Genomic DNA, 17,095 nt, shown 5'->3' with positions numbered 1-17,095 from the left:
GCTTTCTGATTGGCCTATTCTCTTCGCACTTTATACTTCCGGTTTTAAGATCGTAGCTCTAGCGGCCGGTGATTGGACGGCTAGTTTCCGGAAGTGCTGCCTAAGGCGGGCATGTTCCGTTCCGTTCAGTTCAGTCGCTCAGATACGGCGCAGGTCAGCGCCATGGTGGCCCACCTGGCCAGGGTCCAGTGGGGCGCTGTCTTTGCCGCTGCCCAGAAGGGCCCGCGGGTCTCCTGCCGGAGGTGGGCTGGCGCCTCGGCGGACAACGTGTACGATGTGGTGGTGTCAGGGGGAGGCCTGGTAGGCTCCGCTATGGCTTGTGCCTTAGGTAAGCGCATCTGCAGGCCAGTATTTGCGGGGAGCGAGGCCGTTGAAGGAACGATGAGGAGTGTGGGAGCCCTGTCACTGTTTGCCCAAAGCCTGAGTGTTGCACATCTTGTGGTCCACTTCCTGCCCAGAGGAACCGCAGGACCCCGGGGGCAAACGTTTGTTCCTTCAGATTTCCGAAGGGTCAAAAGTGGGAGGGACCGTACGTGTCCTTCCAGCACGTGGGTACACAGACCCGCCCAGGGTTATTTCGGTCTGGACACCGAAGTCATCCGGCAGTTGTCTACTGAGCTAGGTTAGGCGGTTTTCTTCTTGTTGTTTTTTAGACCGCTTCATTGAGATATAGTTTGCATACCATAAACTTCACCCACTTAAAAGCATATAATGTAATGATTTTTAGTTTATTCGTACAGCTGTGCAGCCATTGCCACAGTGAATCTTAGAACATTTTTATCACCTCCCCCCAAAGAAACACGAACCCGTTAGTAGTCACTGCCCATGCAGCCCACCTTCTCCCCCATCTTCCTCACCCTAGTACCCTAGGCAACCACTCATGTACTTTTTCGTCTCTATAGATTGGCTTTTTCAGGACTTTTTCGTACATGTGGAATCTGCTTAATGTTTTCAGGAATCATCCAGATTGCAGCATATGTCAGTGTGTGCGTGCTCAGTCGCCTCCTAGTCTTGCGACCCCATGAACTGTCGCGTGCTGGGCTCCTTTGTCCATGGGATTTTCCTGACAAGAATACTGGAGTGGGTCGCCATGCCCTCCTCCAGCGGATCTTCCCAACCCAGGGATCGATCGAACCCGAGCCTCCTGCATTGCAGGTGGATTCTTTGCCGCTGAGCCACGGGGGAAGCCCAGCATGTGCCAGTACTTTGTTTGTTTTTATTGCCAAATAATAAATAATATTTTGGGTGGATATATATAGCCTATTTTGTTTATTCATTCACCAAGTGATAGACATTTGAGTCGTTTTCACTTTGGAGCTATAACAAATAATGCTACTAATCATTTCTCCTACATGCTTTTGTTTGTCTAAACATGCATTTTGGTTATCTTGGATATAATCTTAGAAGTGGATTTTCTGGGTCATTTGATAAACTCTGCTTAACGTTTTGAAGAACTACCAGTGTTCTAGAGCGGCTGCACCATTTTACATTCCCACCAGCAATAAATGAGAGGTCTCATTTCTCCAGATCCTGGACAGCACTGTATTGTCTTTTTGTTACTAGTTATAATAGTGAGTGGGAGGTAACATCTCCTGGTTTTGATTTGTATTTCCCTAATGACTAATGATGAATATTCTTTCATGGTGTTTATTGGTTATTTGTGTATCTTCTTTGGAGAAATGTCTGTTCAGTACTTGAGAAGTTTTTTAGTCTTACTGAGTTTTTAGCTAATTTCATTAATATTTGGTGTTGTGCTCTTTGCTTTGTTTAGCTTTTTCCCCTTCCTGTTTTGTTCTTTTTCTCACCCCGTTTGCCCACATCCCAAGGACGGAAAGTTTTTATAAGCGTAGAGAATTCTGTATTGTAATTGTTCATTTTTCTGTTTTTTTTTTTCCATAGAAGTATAAATTCCTTAATTCAAGGCTGACTTTAAGCAGATACTTGCAAGACAATTCTCTGTGTAAGTTTACAAAAGAGAGGTCATAGGCTGAGTACCCCAGGTTATGAGTCACTGCCTCTAAGTCAGTCAAACCTCCCAAGCGTAGGTTTTCCCTAAAAAATTCACATATCAGCTAATTTCCTGTTTTAAAAGCTCAGAGAAAATACTGACTGCTAAAACATGAAAACTGAAGCTCAGTGGGAGATTTGTAAGTCTTTGGTACAATTTATTCAGTGAGCAAGCCTCTACTTTTTTCATATAAAATATGAACAGGGTAAGGAGACTCTGTCCTTGGACAGGTCCTGCTGAGTCAAGTAATCAACCTGCTTGAGATTCTTTGCTTGCTAGTGTCTCCCCTTGATCATCATGGCCTGTATCCCCAAAAATATTCTTTGTTAATAGGTTGTATGGTGATCAACTTTTACATTTTGACATCCACTTAATCTTGGATAGCTGCTTTAAAAGTGAAAATTTTCCATGGCCTCTTCACATTTCACTATAGACCAGTTTATGTCTTCCTTGATTCTTTTCTTCTTTAAACTCACATTAGTTTATGTTTTAGGCTTGAAATGTCTATTTCCCTCTCAGCATTGTTACTTGTAAATGATATTCTCCAGTAATTTTTTTTCCAAGAGAGTTTCCTAAAACATGATATTAAATAGCTAAAAATAAAATACTGAAAAATAAAGTAATGACCCTGACTATTTTATGTGCTTGGAGATCTAATTTTTTTTGACCAAAGGAAATTTATAAAGTACATAATGTTATGTATGCATTTGTGGGTGATGAAAGCTAGAAACTGTGAGAGCTGGGATTAAAATCCAGTGTGGGGAGCCGGCCTGACTGCTCAGGCCCCTTCTCGGTCCTGAGAGAGATCTAAGAGGTCCCTCTCTGTCCCGCCACCCCTGATTTATTAAAGTGCAAATTGGCCTTTCTCACCTCCCTCAAGGAAATCGCTGCAGCCACCATTTGCCCATTTTCCTGACTCTGATAAGATTATCGGGCTCCTGTGAATGGTTTATGTCTAGGTAGTCTTTAACTGATTGTAAGACGCTGGTGCCATGCTCTGCTAGAGTTAAGATAAAACTCCTGAGCTAAAACTAGTGTCTGCAGTTCTGCACGTATGCATGTCTTTGATCTAAAATTTGGTGAATCCTGTTAGCATATATATGTATGTTACCCCTCAATAAAGTCGTCGGAATCAGTCACAAGCTGACTCCGTCCCTCTCAACCCCATCTTTCCGAGTCTTTTATTTCTCAGGTGCTCTGGTGATTGCGTCCTCTACCTGTTCGTTTTGCCGGCAGGTCTGGCAATCCAGAGCTTCTGATTTTAATTTCCAGTCCAATGATTGTTTTAAATAAGAAGGAAACTTCCTTTAAAGGAAGTTAAATGATGAAGTGACAGGTCTTCATATGAGATTGCATGTATTTAAATCCTCAGTCTTGTCTCTAATTCTGTCTGGGTAAAATTGTATAAATTACTCACAGTTTCTGTACATTGATTTTTCTCATCTCTAAAATGAGGACAGAATAGCTTTTTATTCTTCATAAAATTGTGGTATGGATTATATCAGAAGATACTATAGTAAACTGTATATAATTGCACCAGGCATATCAGTTCAGCTGCTCAGTCATGTCTGACTCTTTGCGACCCCATGAATCACAGCACGCCAGGCCTCCGTGTCCATCACCAACTCCCGGAGTTTACTCAAACTCATGCCCATTGAGTTGGTGATGCCATCCAGCCATCTCATCCTCTGTCATCCCCTTCTCTTCCTGCCCGCAATCCCTCCCAGCATCAGGGTCTTTTCCAATGAGTCAACTCTCTGCGTGAGGCATATAGGAGTTAATAAACATTAGCAGTGATGATAATGGTAATAGTGATTCTATGGAACTTTGCTTTTAGATATGCTGGAAAAAGTAAACTATTAATATAATAATCTTGTTATTCATAAACGTGACAAATTATTATGGCACTAGGTTGTCATTTGATAAAACTATCTTGGATTCTTTATAGAGTGAAATGATTTCAAGGTTAAAATTTAGATATTCACTGATAATTCATAATTTCATTTAATTCAATCAACAGCTAAGTCATACATGTTTATGCTTTAACATAAACATTATAGAGGCTATAGTGATATTATAGCCTAAAATATGTATTTTTGTTATTTTTTTCTACTTCTGCTCCCCTGGACAAGTATGGGATGGAAATCTGACTCTTTTCCTAAATGTTTCCTGATCTGTCATTGAAGAAAAATGTCTGTTAAGACATTGAGTATCTCTTTGTGGGTTGAGGAGATAACAGCATATATTGCTGGGGACATTATTGCAATAAGAAAAGAATTCCTAGCCCCCAAGGAGTTTAGAATCCAGCAAAGGGGATTACGAACAGAAGGAAGATTGAAATGAAAGCTACCCTAGAGGAACAAAGAACTGACCTCTCCTGGGGGCGGAGGTATGCGAGCACGGTATGAACACTGTTGTGGAGGCAAGGCTTCAGCGAGCAGGCTCCACAGGGAGCAGGTGGCGGGGGCTTTCGGTGGGGCAGCGGCTGCTGTTAGATCAAGGCCGGGAGAGGTGAGGGACCAGAAACCACCCGCTCTGCTGAGCGCGGCCATGGCCGGGGCTCCCATCCTTCAGAGCAGAACCGCTGCCGCACGGCAGGGGGCGCCATGCCGAGCTGGTCGGTTCAGCGCTCCTCTCTTCCTTTCCCACCGGAGCTGCCCTTGATTTTCACCCTTTCTTTGTTGTATATTACAGTAGCGCCTTTTTTTCTCATTTACATTCCAAAATAAAAAGAGGGGTCAAGGTTTGAGGGGTTTCCCTGACCATTACTAAGTAAAACCTGCAGTGTTTCTTCTCTCCGGTAATTCCATCACAGGTGTTTTCTCCTATCTTGGTAGTAGCAGCTCACTGCTTACCTTTTCCCCTGCATCTTTTTCTGAGGCACTGTGGAGGATCTTGTGTCTGTGCTAGTCACCGAGTACCAAAGTCTCCAAGTCTTCTTTTTACTTCACTGTACAGATGTTTTAGGACCAGAGTTTTCGGCACCACTGGTTATTTTTTTGGCCCTCTTTTCTTTTATAAGCTTTTTATCTTTGACTTAATCTTGAGGCCACAGTGAATTTTGTTAGCTTTATTTTTCTGTTGAACAGTATTTGTAATTTTTAGTGACTTAATACTTTTAAGGTTGTAACTAACTGTATCTAAATACTGCCGCCTTCCTTTCTTTTTAGGGCATTCTATTCCCTTGTTACGGGTTATGCCATTATTTGCTTCTTTGTGCGTGGCAGGGATTGGTCTGGAGAGTTCTTATTGCCACGAGCAGGGTGGTTTACATGACTGAAAAGGTGTTGTATGTTACTGCTTAGGACTCCGTATGGTGTTCCCTTTTTATGTGTCCTGTAAGATATTTGTATCCTAAGCACTAAGGAATTAGTTAATATGATACTTCTCTTGGAAATGAGAGAATAAATTGATTTTTCTAAAATGATATAACATTTTGTTTCTTCTTTTTTTTTTTTTAGGACATGATATTCACTTTTGTGACAAGAAAATCCTGTTGTTAGAAGCAGGTCCAAAGAAAGTACTGGAGAAATTGCCAGAAACTTACAGCAACAGGGTCAGCTCCATCTCCCCTGGCTCGGCAACCCTTCTCAGTAGTGAGTAGAAGACCCTCTGTCATAGAGCCAGTCTCCTGTCTTTGACTCTCCAGGATGTCCCATAGGGCAGAGTCAGCGGGGCATCTGGCAAGGAGAGAGCTCACCGAGGTGCCTGGGAGAGGAGGGTGGGGTTGGTAAGTCTAGTACGTAGCTGAAGATTCCAAGAACTGTTCATGTGTCAACTTCCGGTCTGAGGAAGACTTCCTGCAGACATGTGGGTCCATATAGACATCATTTGTGATGTTGGGTCATTATGAAGTGGTGGAATTGAAACTATATGAACTAATTGTGACTCTTCACTTAGTAACAGCATCCTCTTTATTCCCAGAGTCAGCCTTCTGTGGGGCTGGGGAGCCTGAACGCTAAATGCTTTTAGGGTGTAGATGGATGTGTGCACAGTTAGCACGTTGTCTTCAGGTCTCTGCCAGATGTTACTCCCTCGAGCCAGCCTATGTGGAACCATCCCATCTAAAATGAGACTCTTGCATCATTCTCTAGCCCCTTATACCGCTTTATTTTTCTTTATGACACTTAGTACCTGATATTATGATTTTTTTTTTTTTTGTCTGTCTCTCCAGCTATAATGTCAGCTGCTGAAGGACTGAGATTTGTCTGGTTTCCCACTTTGTACTTAGTACCTAGAAGTGTATCTGGCACATAATAAGTGCTCAGTAAACATCTCAATGAATGAATTGCTTTGGTTCTCTAGATTTAAACAAAAAATCGTCTTTATCCAGGGAGTTTGTAACCTCAGTGGACTTCCCTGGTGCCTCGGACAGTAAAGAATCTGCCTGCAGTGAGGGAGACCTGGATTCAGTCCTTGGGAAGATTCCCCTGAAGGAGGGGATGGCAGTCCACTTCAGTATTCTTGCCTGGGGAATTCCATGGACAGAGGAGCCTGATGGGCTAAAGTCCGTGTGGTCACAAAGAGTCCCACAGGACTGAGTGACTAACACTTTGTAACCTCAGTAGGATGATTTTTGTAACACTTTTATTGTAACTCAGTAGGATTTTGTAACTCAGTATGATGACCTTATAACACTTTGTAACCTTAGTAGGATGGTGAAGAGAAAGTACAATATGGATTTAATTTCCTTTATTATTTCCCCCTCTTAATGTGATTTGACCTTTGATCATGAAAGCTGGGTCTTTTTTCATGCTGTGTAATCAGAACTGGGGAACAGAGTTGCTTAGCTCCTAGCACCAAACAGGGTAGAAGTGGTGAGTATTTCTCTATTGTTTAACACTGAGAACAATCTCTCACTCAACAAGAAGAAGGGACAAAGGGAGACCCAGGAGGGATGTAGGTCCCACGAGATTGCTCTGGTCTATATGTTGCTGCTCTTTTTTCTCATAGGTTTTGGTGCCTGGGACCACATCTGCAACATGAGATATAGAGCCTTTCGGCGAATGCAGGTGCCTCCTTTATCACTTTTGGCAAGATATCTCAGTCTGCCTTGAGTTAAAATAACGGAGTACACATTCTCCAGGTTTTCTGTAAATGTGGGAAGAATTCAGGCAGAGTTTACACTCCATCTCAGGAAGTAGAAGGGAAGCATTCACAAGAGAATTTTCTTCTTACCATACATCTCCTGCCAGAGGGACTGACACCTGGGGGTTTTTCTGCCTCAGTCCCTTGGGACAGCAGTGCTCAGTTTCTGATTAGAGTAATACCTCCTTTTCCTTGGGTTGTAATACATGCTTTCCCCTTGTGTTTCCAGGTGTGGGATGCCTGCTCAGAGGCCCTGATAATGTTCGATAAGGATAATTTAGATGACATGGGCTATATAGTGGAGAACGATGTCATCATGCATGCTCTCAGTAAGCAGCTGGAGGCTGTGTCAGGTGAGGCCCCTGACTCTCCCGTCTTCCAGGCACTCTTTGGAAGGAGAACTGTCTTAGAATTATCCTGGGACTTACTAGAAGGACCCCTCCTACGGATACTGATGTTCACCATAAAGAAGCCCTCTGAGGGTTATTTCAGGGTTGTTCTTTCTCTTTTTTAAAACAGCTTTACTCAGGTATAACTTACATACCAGTAAGTGTACACCCATTTTAAGCGTACAATTCAGTAACTTTCTGTTTTTCAGAATTTGCCTCTTCTGGACATTTCATTTAAGTAGAATTATACAATGTGTGTTTTTGTGTGTCTGACTTCTGTCCCTTAATACACTTTTGAGGTTTATTTATGTTGTAGCATGTGTCAGTACTCCAGTCTCGTGGACATATCACACTATTTATCCATCCATCAGCTGATGGACATTGGGTTGTTTCTACTTTTTAGTGGTTGTAAATACAGCTAGGAACATTTGTGTACAGGTTTTTGTGTGGATATATGTTTTATTTTTTCTGGGTGGACACTTAGGACTAGAATTGCTGGGTCATGTAATAATTCTATGTTTAACATTGTCATAAATTGCCAAACTTGAAAGAGGCTGCACCATGTCACTTTACCACCAACAATTTTAAGAATTCCAATTTCTCCACCCCTTGCCAACCCTTATTCCCCTTAGCCTTTCTTTCTTTCTTTTTTTTATTTTATTTTATTTTTTTTTTTTAGAAACGGTTTATTTTCCATTTTATAGTCATCCTAGTAACTGTGAGGTAGTGTCTCATAGTTTTGATTTTATTTACCTGATGACTAATAATGTTGAGTGTCTTTTCAGATGCTTGTTGGCTATTTGTGTATTTTTTTTGGAGAAGTGTCTATTAAGAATCTTTTGCCCATTTAGAACTAGATTGTCTTAATTTTTTAGTTATAAGGGTTCTTTGTGTAGTCTGGGTATAAATTCCCTTCATATGTATATATATATGTTTTATAGATATTTCAGGGTTCTGGAGGGAGAAAAATTGGAAGCAACTTAAATGCTTTTTGATATGAGATAATGGTTCATCCATGGAATGAACTTCCATGTAGCTTTTAAAGATAACTTAGATCTAACAGTCACTTAGAAACATGTCCCACAGTATACTGGTGAAGAAAAGTCTGTGTTGTATGATCCCACTTGTGTGTGTGTGAGGGGGAATGGTGTGTGTGCATGTACAAACATAGGAAATTACCTGGAAAGCAACAGAACAAAGCTTTAACTGTAGCTATGTCTGAGTGGTATGATTAAAGGTGATTCCCTGCCCCTCTTTTAAACCTTTATTTGTAGTTCAGACTTTTACACTAAGTAAAAAAGTAATAAACATATAATTTTTATGATCAGAAAAGTAAAATGTCTTCCAGGGGGAAGGAAAACCTTATGAAATCTAGAACTTGTTTAAGCCTGTGGTGTTCCCCACCCTGTTTGTTGTGAAAGCACATGTGGGTTCATTTGGGCATAGAGTGAAGCTAGAGGAGCAGGAGTGTGGGGAAAAAAGGAGCGCCTGGTCAGGTCACGCACTGATTGATCCCTGTGGCCTCTGTCTTTCATTAGCTCTTAGACCATAACATTGATCACATGGGTTATTTTTTTTAGGTTTAAAGACCTAAAATCAATGATAAGATAAAGATAAGCTGTCTTGAGATCTTGCTTTATTTAGTTACTGAGTTTTTTCCTCAGCCTGTGGGCCAACTGTCTAATGTTTTGTTTTCTCTCTTTGACCTCCCTAGACCGAGTGACCGTTCTCTACAAGAGCAGAGCAGTCAGCTATACCTGGCCTTATCCATTTTCCATGGCAGACTCCAGCCCTTGGGTTCATATTACCCTAGGTGATGGCAGAACCCTCCAGACCAAATTGTTGGTAGTTGAAGATTCTTATTTTGCCAGGGGTCTTGCATATCCACATCTTATTAGAGTCTGTGGTCTCTCGTTTTAGATCTTAGCTATAGTTGAAGTTGATTTGAGGCAAAGCTTTTGGCTATAAAGACCTGGAGCCACTCAGACCAGCTCCAGTGAGGATGGCCCTATTGTAAATGCTCTATAGGAGGCAGTTTCTCGGACCATCGTATGTCTTGACGTAAAGGATAGCTGGCCTTACAGGGACAGGAATCCCAGGGTCAGAAAAGGAGCCCTTTCCCTCCCTCTCAGGAATCCTGCAGCCACTCATCTTGCTTCTCCCATTTTTTTTCTCTTTCTGCTCGTCAGCTTCCCCCTTTCCATGGCAGCCATTCTCAGCCTTGCATGTCTGCCTTACTGCTGTCTAGTTCAGGGTGAAGAGACTTTGGCTGAGTTTAACCTATGGCTGGCCCTGCTTGGGTCAGATGTCCAGCTGTGGTGTCTAGGATCGCTTATGTAGGGCTTCTCCTCTAGGAGCTGGGAATGAGGAAGGCATGATAAAGAGTTGCCTTCCCCAGATGGGCTTGCTAGCAGTTGGAACTGGAGAAAACTTTTAGGAGGCAGGGACAACCTTCTGAAATAGTTTTGTTAATTAAGAGATTGGCAGACTCAGCAGGCTCTTGTCTGCACGCAGATTGGTGCAGACGGTCACAACTCAGGAGTGCGGCAGGCTGCGGGAATCCAGAATGTTAGCTGGAACTATGACCAATCCGCTGTCGTGGCTACTCTGCATTTATCGGAGGTAAGATCCTGAGCCCACCATCGGGGGCCCTGCTCATGCCTAACTGGTACCGGGCACTTCTGACAAGGACTCTTCCCCTGTGTGTTGTAGGCCACTGAAAACAATGTAGCTTGGCAGAGATTTCTCCCCTCTGGGCCCATTGCTCTGCTTCCGGTAAGAAGTCCTTCTGCCTTGTCTTCTTAAACATGTCAACCCTTCTCCTTTTAGAACCTCACTCCACTCAGCCTTTTGCTGGTTTTGAGGGACTATGCCCAGACTAGGTTTGTTACCCCTTCTTATTGTCTGTCCCTCATGCCTGTGAGCTCTTAGGAACCGAAGTGTCAGCCCTTGGCATTGATGTTCTTCCAAAACAGCTCTCAGACACTCTGAGTTCCTTGGTTTGGTCTACATCCCATGAACATGCAGCAGAGCTGGTCAGCATGGAGGAGGAGGAGTTTGTGGATGCCATTAACTCCGCCTTTGTGAGTATCACCTGCCGATGGTGTGTTGTAGGGATAGATAGAGAAAGGTGGTTCTGAGCAAAAAGAAAGGAACAATCAACACACTGCCCCTTTGGACCTATACCACTTGATCTGGATTACATGGGGGAGAGGCTTCAGGAAAATGTAAAACTACAGAAATTGGCTTGTGTGCCCTTCTGAGGGTTGTGGGCTGCTGCTCTGATGACTGAAACAGCTGCCTGGGTGGAAGTTACTTGAATAAGTAACTTTTTTTGAAGCGATAACACTTTGATAATTTTTAACAGAAGCCAGCAAGAACAAAAGGAACTAAACGTACTAAAGGGGCTTCCAAGATAAATGATGACCCTTTCTGGGTCACTTAGTGTGTGTTCCTGGCATAAGGCCTTTGCAGTATATTCATTCAGCAGGTTATGAGTGCTGCTATGTAGATGGTGCTGGCGTTAGACAAGTGAGATATAGTCCCTGCTTTCAGGAAGCTCAAAGTCAAGTGAGGAAGGACACAGAAATGAGTTAGGGTCCAGTGGTAGAGTTTGCCTAGGATACTATACTATGGCGCTTGGAGGAGAACGATAGACACAGGATGGTTTGGAGGGAGGTTTACAAAGCAATGATAGCTTCTGGATACTCCTAGGTGTTACTGTGGTGAATTAGAATTGAGGTGACATTCTAAGCAGAGCGGTGTGTGGAATCAAGACCATGCTGTAGAGAGCGCTACTTTGGCTGGCACGTGCATTTTGAGGGTTAGGAATGGTGAAAGATGAAACTCAGAGGTAGGTAGGGGCAGCTCATGAGCAGTTTGATTTGGTCCTACAGCTTGTGGGGAGTGATGGGGAATTGCATTTTGCATTCATTTGAGGGGCTTGTCACTTGTGGTACCACTACCCATGACTGTGGTTATAAAATGGTTGCCTTGTTGAATGTTCTAATTCCCTGCTGGAATCGCTGATGAACTTTCACTTTGTTTTGTGGTCGATACTACTACTCAGTGGAGTGATGTGAACCACACAGACTTCATCGACTCAGCTGGCTCCATGCTGCAGTCCGCAGTTGCCTTTCTGAAGCCCACTAGAGTCTCAGCTCGCCAGCTGCCCCCGAGTGTAGCCAGGGTGGACGCCAGAAGCCGAGTCCTGTTTCCTCTTGGGTTGGGACATGCTGCCGAGTACGTCCGGCCTCGGCTGGCCCTCATTGGGTAAGACGGTAACAGCAGAGCTGCTCCCTTTTCCCTCTGGCTCGAGGCCACACCTGAACTCTGCTTTATTCTTAGGGATGCAGCCCACAGGGTCCATCCACTTGCAGGGCAAGGTGTCAACATGGGCTTTGGGGATATCTCCAGCTTGCTCCATCACCTCAGTACTGCAGCCTTCAATGGCAGAGACTTAGGTAAGGATTCAGTGTACCTTGGAGTATCTCGAGCTCATTTAATACGGGAAGATCAGGAAAATGGCTCCTCGGGAGCCAGATGTAGTGGGCATAAATGCATCTGGTTTGCTAGGAAAGAAAACAGCAGTACAGAATTAGGGAGGTAACCTTGCCTTTTCCCTCCAGGCTCCATGAGCCACCTCACAAGTTATGAAACAGACCGACAGCGCCACAACACCGCTCTTCTGGCCGCTACGGACCTGCTGAAAAGGCTCTATTCCACCAGGGCCACCCCCCTCGTGCTGCTCAGGACCTGGGGCCTGCAGGCCACGAATGCAGTGTCTCCACTCAAAGTAAGAGAGCGCTCCCAGATCTCCGAGAGTCTTGCTCACTGAGGAATGACTTGCCAATGACTCTTTAATTTCTTTGAATTAATTTTCGTGGCTGTTAAATTATCATCTTTGTCTGAATACCTTCCCCAGTGCTTATGAGCAGAAATGTCCCTGCTGGGCTTTTTGGGGCTAGCCCACATGGAAGCAGTAACTCTATATAAAATAGTGAGTAGGACTGTTAAAGATGCTTAAACTCCTTTTGCTGCTGTCCAGCTTCTTTCCTGAGAAACTTCCATTAAAAGTTACTTTGAAGGGACTTGGAAGGAGAATCTGTCTGGAACTTTTGCCAATTTTTGCTTCAATCACTTTAAATATTTTAAAGTACTATCTTCACCTGCCTTCATACCTTAAAAATTTTGTCAAGAGTATCACTCACTTGATTTCATTTTATCTCTAGGAGCAGATTATGGCCTTTGCAAGCAAATGAACACTCTTCTTCTGGAGATGATGTTGATGAAAAATGAATATCGAACATCTTTTTCCAAGACCACATCATTTCAAAATTTAATAAATTTACATTAGAATTCTGCAGTCTCTGTTTCTCCTCTGCTTAATGAACTTTTGGAGCCCAAAGGATGAGTGATAATTTATGGTGAGGAGGGCATATCAACCAAGCCAAGGGGAAAAACCAAAGGAAGACTATGACTTGGTTGAAAAGAAATTTTTATTACATAAAACAAAAATTGCTAAGGTGCCATCTCATTCATTTTCACTTGTTAACAATTTTTTTGAAAAAGATTTATACAACTTTTTAAAAATGCTGGTTGTAAATTTATACAGTTGTTTTTTTGATAAAAGACAAGACTTAGAAAGTCAATTGATGCATTTTTGTTAGAACTGCTATTTTAAAATTAATAATGCTAGAATGTAAAATAAGACAAATTGCTTTAACCTTTGTTATAGATATATTAGACTTTCTTAAAAGGAAACCAAATTTTAAAATGCTAGTTATTACTTCCTTATCACAGCACCATTTTTCATCGATGGCTCCTCTGTGGGACACCACTGTATTCTGTCATAAAACAATAAATAATTTCATTGCACAGTTTAAAAGACCTCAGGAACCAGGTCAAAAGAAAAGAATCTGATTAGCAGCAGAATTTGTTCATGTTTGACTGCAGACTGCTGGGCGGGGGGCGGGATGCTTTACTTTAAAGGTTTTGAAGTGCTTAGCCCACAGTACCCAAGATGCCTATCAAAGAGATTTTTGGATCCATTGGATTTGTATGCCATAAAGAATATCTTGCCCAGAAGTCTGAGTTGAATATGAAAGGAGAAGATAACAGTCTGCTTTTTGAAGGAGTGGGAAATGTGTTACCACAGAGAAGCTTTTCAGGTAAATGCAGAAAATTTGTAAGATCTAGAGTTAAAACATGAATGTTGCAGGTCTTCCTGGAATCTCAGGAAAAATGTGCCCAGAATGAAAGATGGCAGCTCTGGGAAAAGCTGGGTGACTACTGGCAAAGTCCAGAAAGGTCACTGTAGGGAAAAAAGGTCATCTTTCATAAGAAAATGGAAAGGTAAAAAGAACATGGACTCTACAAAAGTACACAAACAAAATCAGGCAAGACATGAAATTTAAGGCACACCTTGAAAGGACCTCCATAACCCACAGAGGATGTTTTGATGAAAACACACACAACATCCACTATGTGCCAGGCCTTGTCCTAAGTATTTGAAATATATAACATATTTACAGAAAGGAAACCTAATCACCAATATTAGACCCTGTAGGACCTCTTAGTAAGAGGCCCAAAAAGTGTACTAGCGGCAGAAAGAATATTATAGACAAACTTTTTTGTAAGAAATAAAAATTCTCATTCCAAATTGCTCCTATAATGGATAAACTGGCTAATTTTCCAGATGTTCTAATCAAGATTATCAGAAAATATGTAGCTACATTTCTGGAGTTATAATGCATCTACCCAAGAGTTCTGAAAGTATTTGGGATGACTAAAGGAGTCAGCTGAACAACATGTGGCCTTTATAAAAAAAGTTTCAGAGATAAACTGTGGTGATAAAAGACCAGGAAATCTTACCCATCAAGCTGGAGGAGTCTTTAGTGAACACAGCTTATCTCTTGGGAAAACTTGGTTTCTAATGGGAAATGGTCTCCCCCAGTGAAGTTTATGGGATTTCAGTTCTGGAACCAGGAACTGAACCTGGGCCCTCGGCAGTGAGAGCATGGAGTCCTAACCACTGGACCACCAGGGGATTCCCTGTCCCTAATCTTGAAGAACGTTTAGTGTATGAAGACTGGTTCTAACGGCCTTCTCTTTGGACAAAGATGGGAAGGTCCAGAGGTCAAGTGGTATGTTAAAGAGAATGTAAGGGATTTAGGAGATGTTTTCTTCAAAACACCAAAAGACTGTGGAAGGAGAGATTAGAGCAGAAGTAAGACTGGAGGAGAGATTTTTTTTTTAACATCAGTGCAGTCCCAAAGTGGAATGAGTTGTCTGGAAACATGCCTAAACAGAAACTGGGTGACAACAAGTTAGAAGCATTAAGGGACTGCAATGGGTAAAGGCTGGATTACATTTTTCAGCTATTTCCAACTCTAAAGATTCTATTATTTCATTCTGTTTTAGCATTTTTGGAGGAAGAGAATAGGTATAAAGTTGACCTCAGTATAATTAAACATTAGTGTGAAGAATGAAAAAAATGCCACATAGAATTGAAAAATTTGGGGGGGGGGAATAAGTAAATAGAAATTTGCCTAGTTATTTACACAAATCAGATGTTAAATATTTCTTGACTCAGTGGAATACTATTAAAAATAAGGTTCAATGGGAACTGATGTGAGGGCTGAGTATATGTGAAAAAGCTGAGTCTACTGTGGAAGCTACAAGTGTGTGGAGGTAAAATTCTGCTGGAAGGAAGCTGGAGGTAAAGAGCCAGACTACAGGAAGATCTTCCAAGTCCAAGAACAATCAAGTGGGTAGACAAGCAAATGATGGTCATGTGGGGGAGAACAAGATAATGGACTTTAGGGGAAATAATTCACAAAATTGAATGCTGAATATTCAAAGTGAGCATCCACTATATGGTGTGGGCCAAGATGGCCAACTAAGTCAAATGTTAGGTATCACCAAGAAGGGTATCAGAAACCCTGGGACTAGACAACTATGTAGAGGATGCTAGCTAAAATGATCAGGGGGCAGGGCAGAAAGAGACACTGCTATAAAGAGAATAAAAGGGCAAGCTGAAAGGGGCTATTACCAAAATCTAGATCCTTGGAAAGCACACCCACAGGCCTCTTACCAGAAGTCAGGGTATAGATGTATTAGAAAATACAAAGAAAACAAGTTTAGGATGACAATATAAACACGAGCCTAGGAGGAGGTATTTGCACTGAAAACACATACTCCTTATATAAGACTGGATATGTCCATTAATCCAAGGGTTGACTGATAAAAATTTGATTAAAAGAAGGTGGTCTGTACAAGGCAGCCACACCCTCCCAAAACCTGTCCCCTTAACTGGATGTCCCCCTTCTGGCCAATGAGGAGTTGCTCTCCAGAGATTTAGAATGGCTGCTCTCAGCTGGCTGGGTTGGCGCTAACACAAAGTGGGATCGTGTAATTTCAGATATGGCGTTTTTCTCTTTGAATTACACATGGAAAGCAAAACCTTTTTCTTTAAGGGCAGGGGAGTGGAAGTAAAGGTGGGGCAGGGCAAAGTGTAGGAAAAATACCGGTGTCAATAGGTCATGGGCCTGTCATCAGTTTAACATCTAAGAGGATAATGAAAATGTTCAAAGAGATGAGGCACTAAAAGGGCTGAAATGAGATTTTTCTTTGGTTGCCATGGTTCCATCCCTGGGTTCCCCAACGTTAAGTTCCAAAGCTGTGACTTTTGGCTCTCTGATACACAAGGAACCTCAAAGATTTAGATTCTGGTACCAGCTGTGCATGAAGAGTGGTTAGGAAACAGTTCACATTTGATGTGTAAAATTAGTTAAACCCAAATCTCTAGACCCAAGGGCAAGACCTGTCTGCAAAAGCCCCTTCCTCTTGGTGAAACCAGCTGCTGGGCTTCAGTCCAGGTGGCCCCCAGACTAGCTCAGAACACAACAGAATCCTCTCCTCTCTCGTTCTCCCTTTAAAAATGTTGGCAAATGCAGGCCTCAGAGGAATGGTGTGGCCTCAGTGGGAGATGCCCAGAGACTGCAGCAGGTGAAAGGTGGCCCCCAAGGCCCAGCCGGTCTCGATGTTGTTCACTTTCTTCGTGAGCTGTTGGGAAGGAGAAAAAAGTCTTCACATTTTTATTCCATTCTCAACTCTAGCAAGCACAACAAGCAGAGAATATCTTCCCAGATCATCTACATGGCCAAACCAAGGCAGCATGGGAGTAGCCAGTCTTTGGAGGCTTCTCCCAACCCTCCCTGCAAGTTCCCCTTCCACCACTGCCCAGCGCCCCTACACCTGCCCATCTGATCCCTGAATCTTCTGGCCCAGGAAGTGGTCTCAACTCAGGACTTCTGAAAAGGACCTTTTAGATAGGCTTCTGAACTCTCCCTAGTCCTGAAACTAAATATATAACAGGAGTTAGTAGATTTAGGGGTAGGAAAGAACATACTAGGCTTCTCAATTCATACTTTGTAATTAACCTCCTCTTCTTAAGCACTCGTTAATAACCAACCAAGGGATTTGAGGCATTCTAGGCCAGATTGTGTTTCAGTTGGTTCAATGACTTTGGGCAAAAATTAATTTTCTCAACTACATAACAGGATTAGATTAGCATTTATCAAATTGTTTCTTCAGAATCCTAGGGGTT

General features: G+C 42.6%; 2 protein-coding genes across 7 annotated transcripts in view; one reads left to right on the top strand and one right to left on the bottom strand.

The window, feature by feature from the left end:
* The first annotated feature begins 75 nt into the window (after nucleotides 1-75).
* COQ6 (coenzyme Q6, monooxygenase) lies at nucleotides 76-12,850 on the top strand. Its single transcript, XM_043920342.1, has 12 exons — nucleotides 76-328; nucleotides 5,470-5,604; nucleotides 6,962-7,020; nucleotides 7,326-7,449; nucleotides 9,200-9,330; nucleotides 10,000-10,107; nucleotides 10,198-10,260; nucleotides 10,461-10,568; nucleotides 11,555-11,757; nucleotides 11,833-11,948; nucleotides 12,114-12,280; nucleotides 12,717-12,850. Exons 1-12 carry the CDS (start codon nucleotides 112-114, stop codon nucleotides 12,744-12,746), a joined length of 1,461 nt encoding a protein of 486 aa, XP_043776277.1. The 5' UTR covers nucleotides 76-111; the 3' UTR covers nucleotides 12,747-12,850.
* A 123-nt stretch (nucleotides 12,851-12,973) lies between these two features.
* ENTPD5 (ectonucleoside triphosphate diphosphohydrolase 5 (inactive)) overlaps nucleotides 12,974-17,095 on the bottom strand; it is a 32,968-nt gene continuing 28,846 nt past the window's right edge. For all 6 annotated transcript variants that reach the window (XM_043920346.1, XM_043920345.1, XM_043920344.1 and 3 more), the window contains one exon: nucleotides 12,974-16,551. In XM_043920346.1, the coding sequence (XP_043776281.1) occupies nucleotides 16,465-16,551 (87 nt within the window). In that variant the 3' untranslated portion in view covers nucleotides 12,974-16,464. The remainder of the gene's footprint in view (nucleotides 16,552-17,095) is intronic.

This window comes from Cervus elaphus, chromosome 12 (assembly GCF_910594005.1).
Source record: "Cervus elaphus chromosome 12, mCerEla1.1, whole genome shotgun sequence".
In the NCBI taxonomy this organism is placed as follows: domain Eukaryota; kingdom Metazoa; phylum Chordata; class Mammalia; order Artiodactyla; family Cervidae; genus Cervus; species Cervus elaphus.
The sequence above is the reverse complement of the archived record's forward strand: the minus strand, read 5'-3'. Positions and strand labels throughout refer to the sequence as shown.

What these genes read in the sequence shown, in the direction of transcription:
- COQ6 (XM_043920342.1), top strand. Translation starts at nt 112, where the DNA reads ATGTTCCGTTCCGTTCAGTTCAGTCGCTCAGATACGGCGCAGGTCAGC. An exon ending in CGCTATGGCTTGTGCCTTAG is followed by an intron (nt 329 to 5,469) that starts GTAAGCGCATCT and finishes TTTTTTTTTTAG; the next exon opens with GACATGATATTCACTTTTGT. An exon ending in GGCCCATTGCTCTGCTTCCG is followed by an intron (nt 10,261 to 10,460) that starts GTAAGAAGTCCT and finishes CTTCCAAAACAG; the next exon opens with CTCTCAGACACTCTGAGTTC.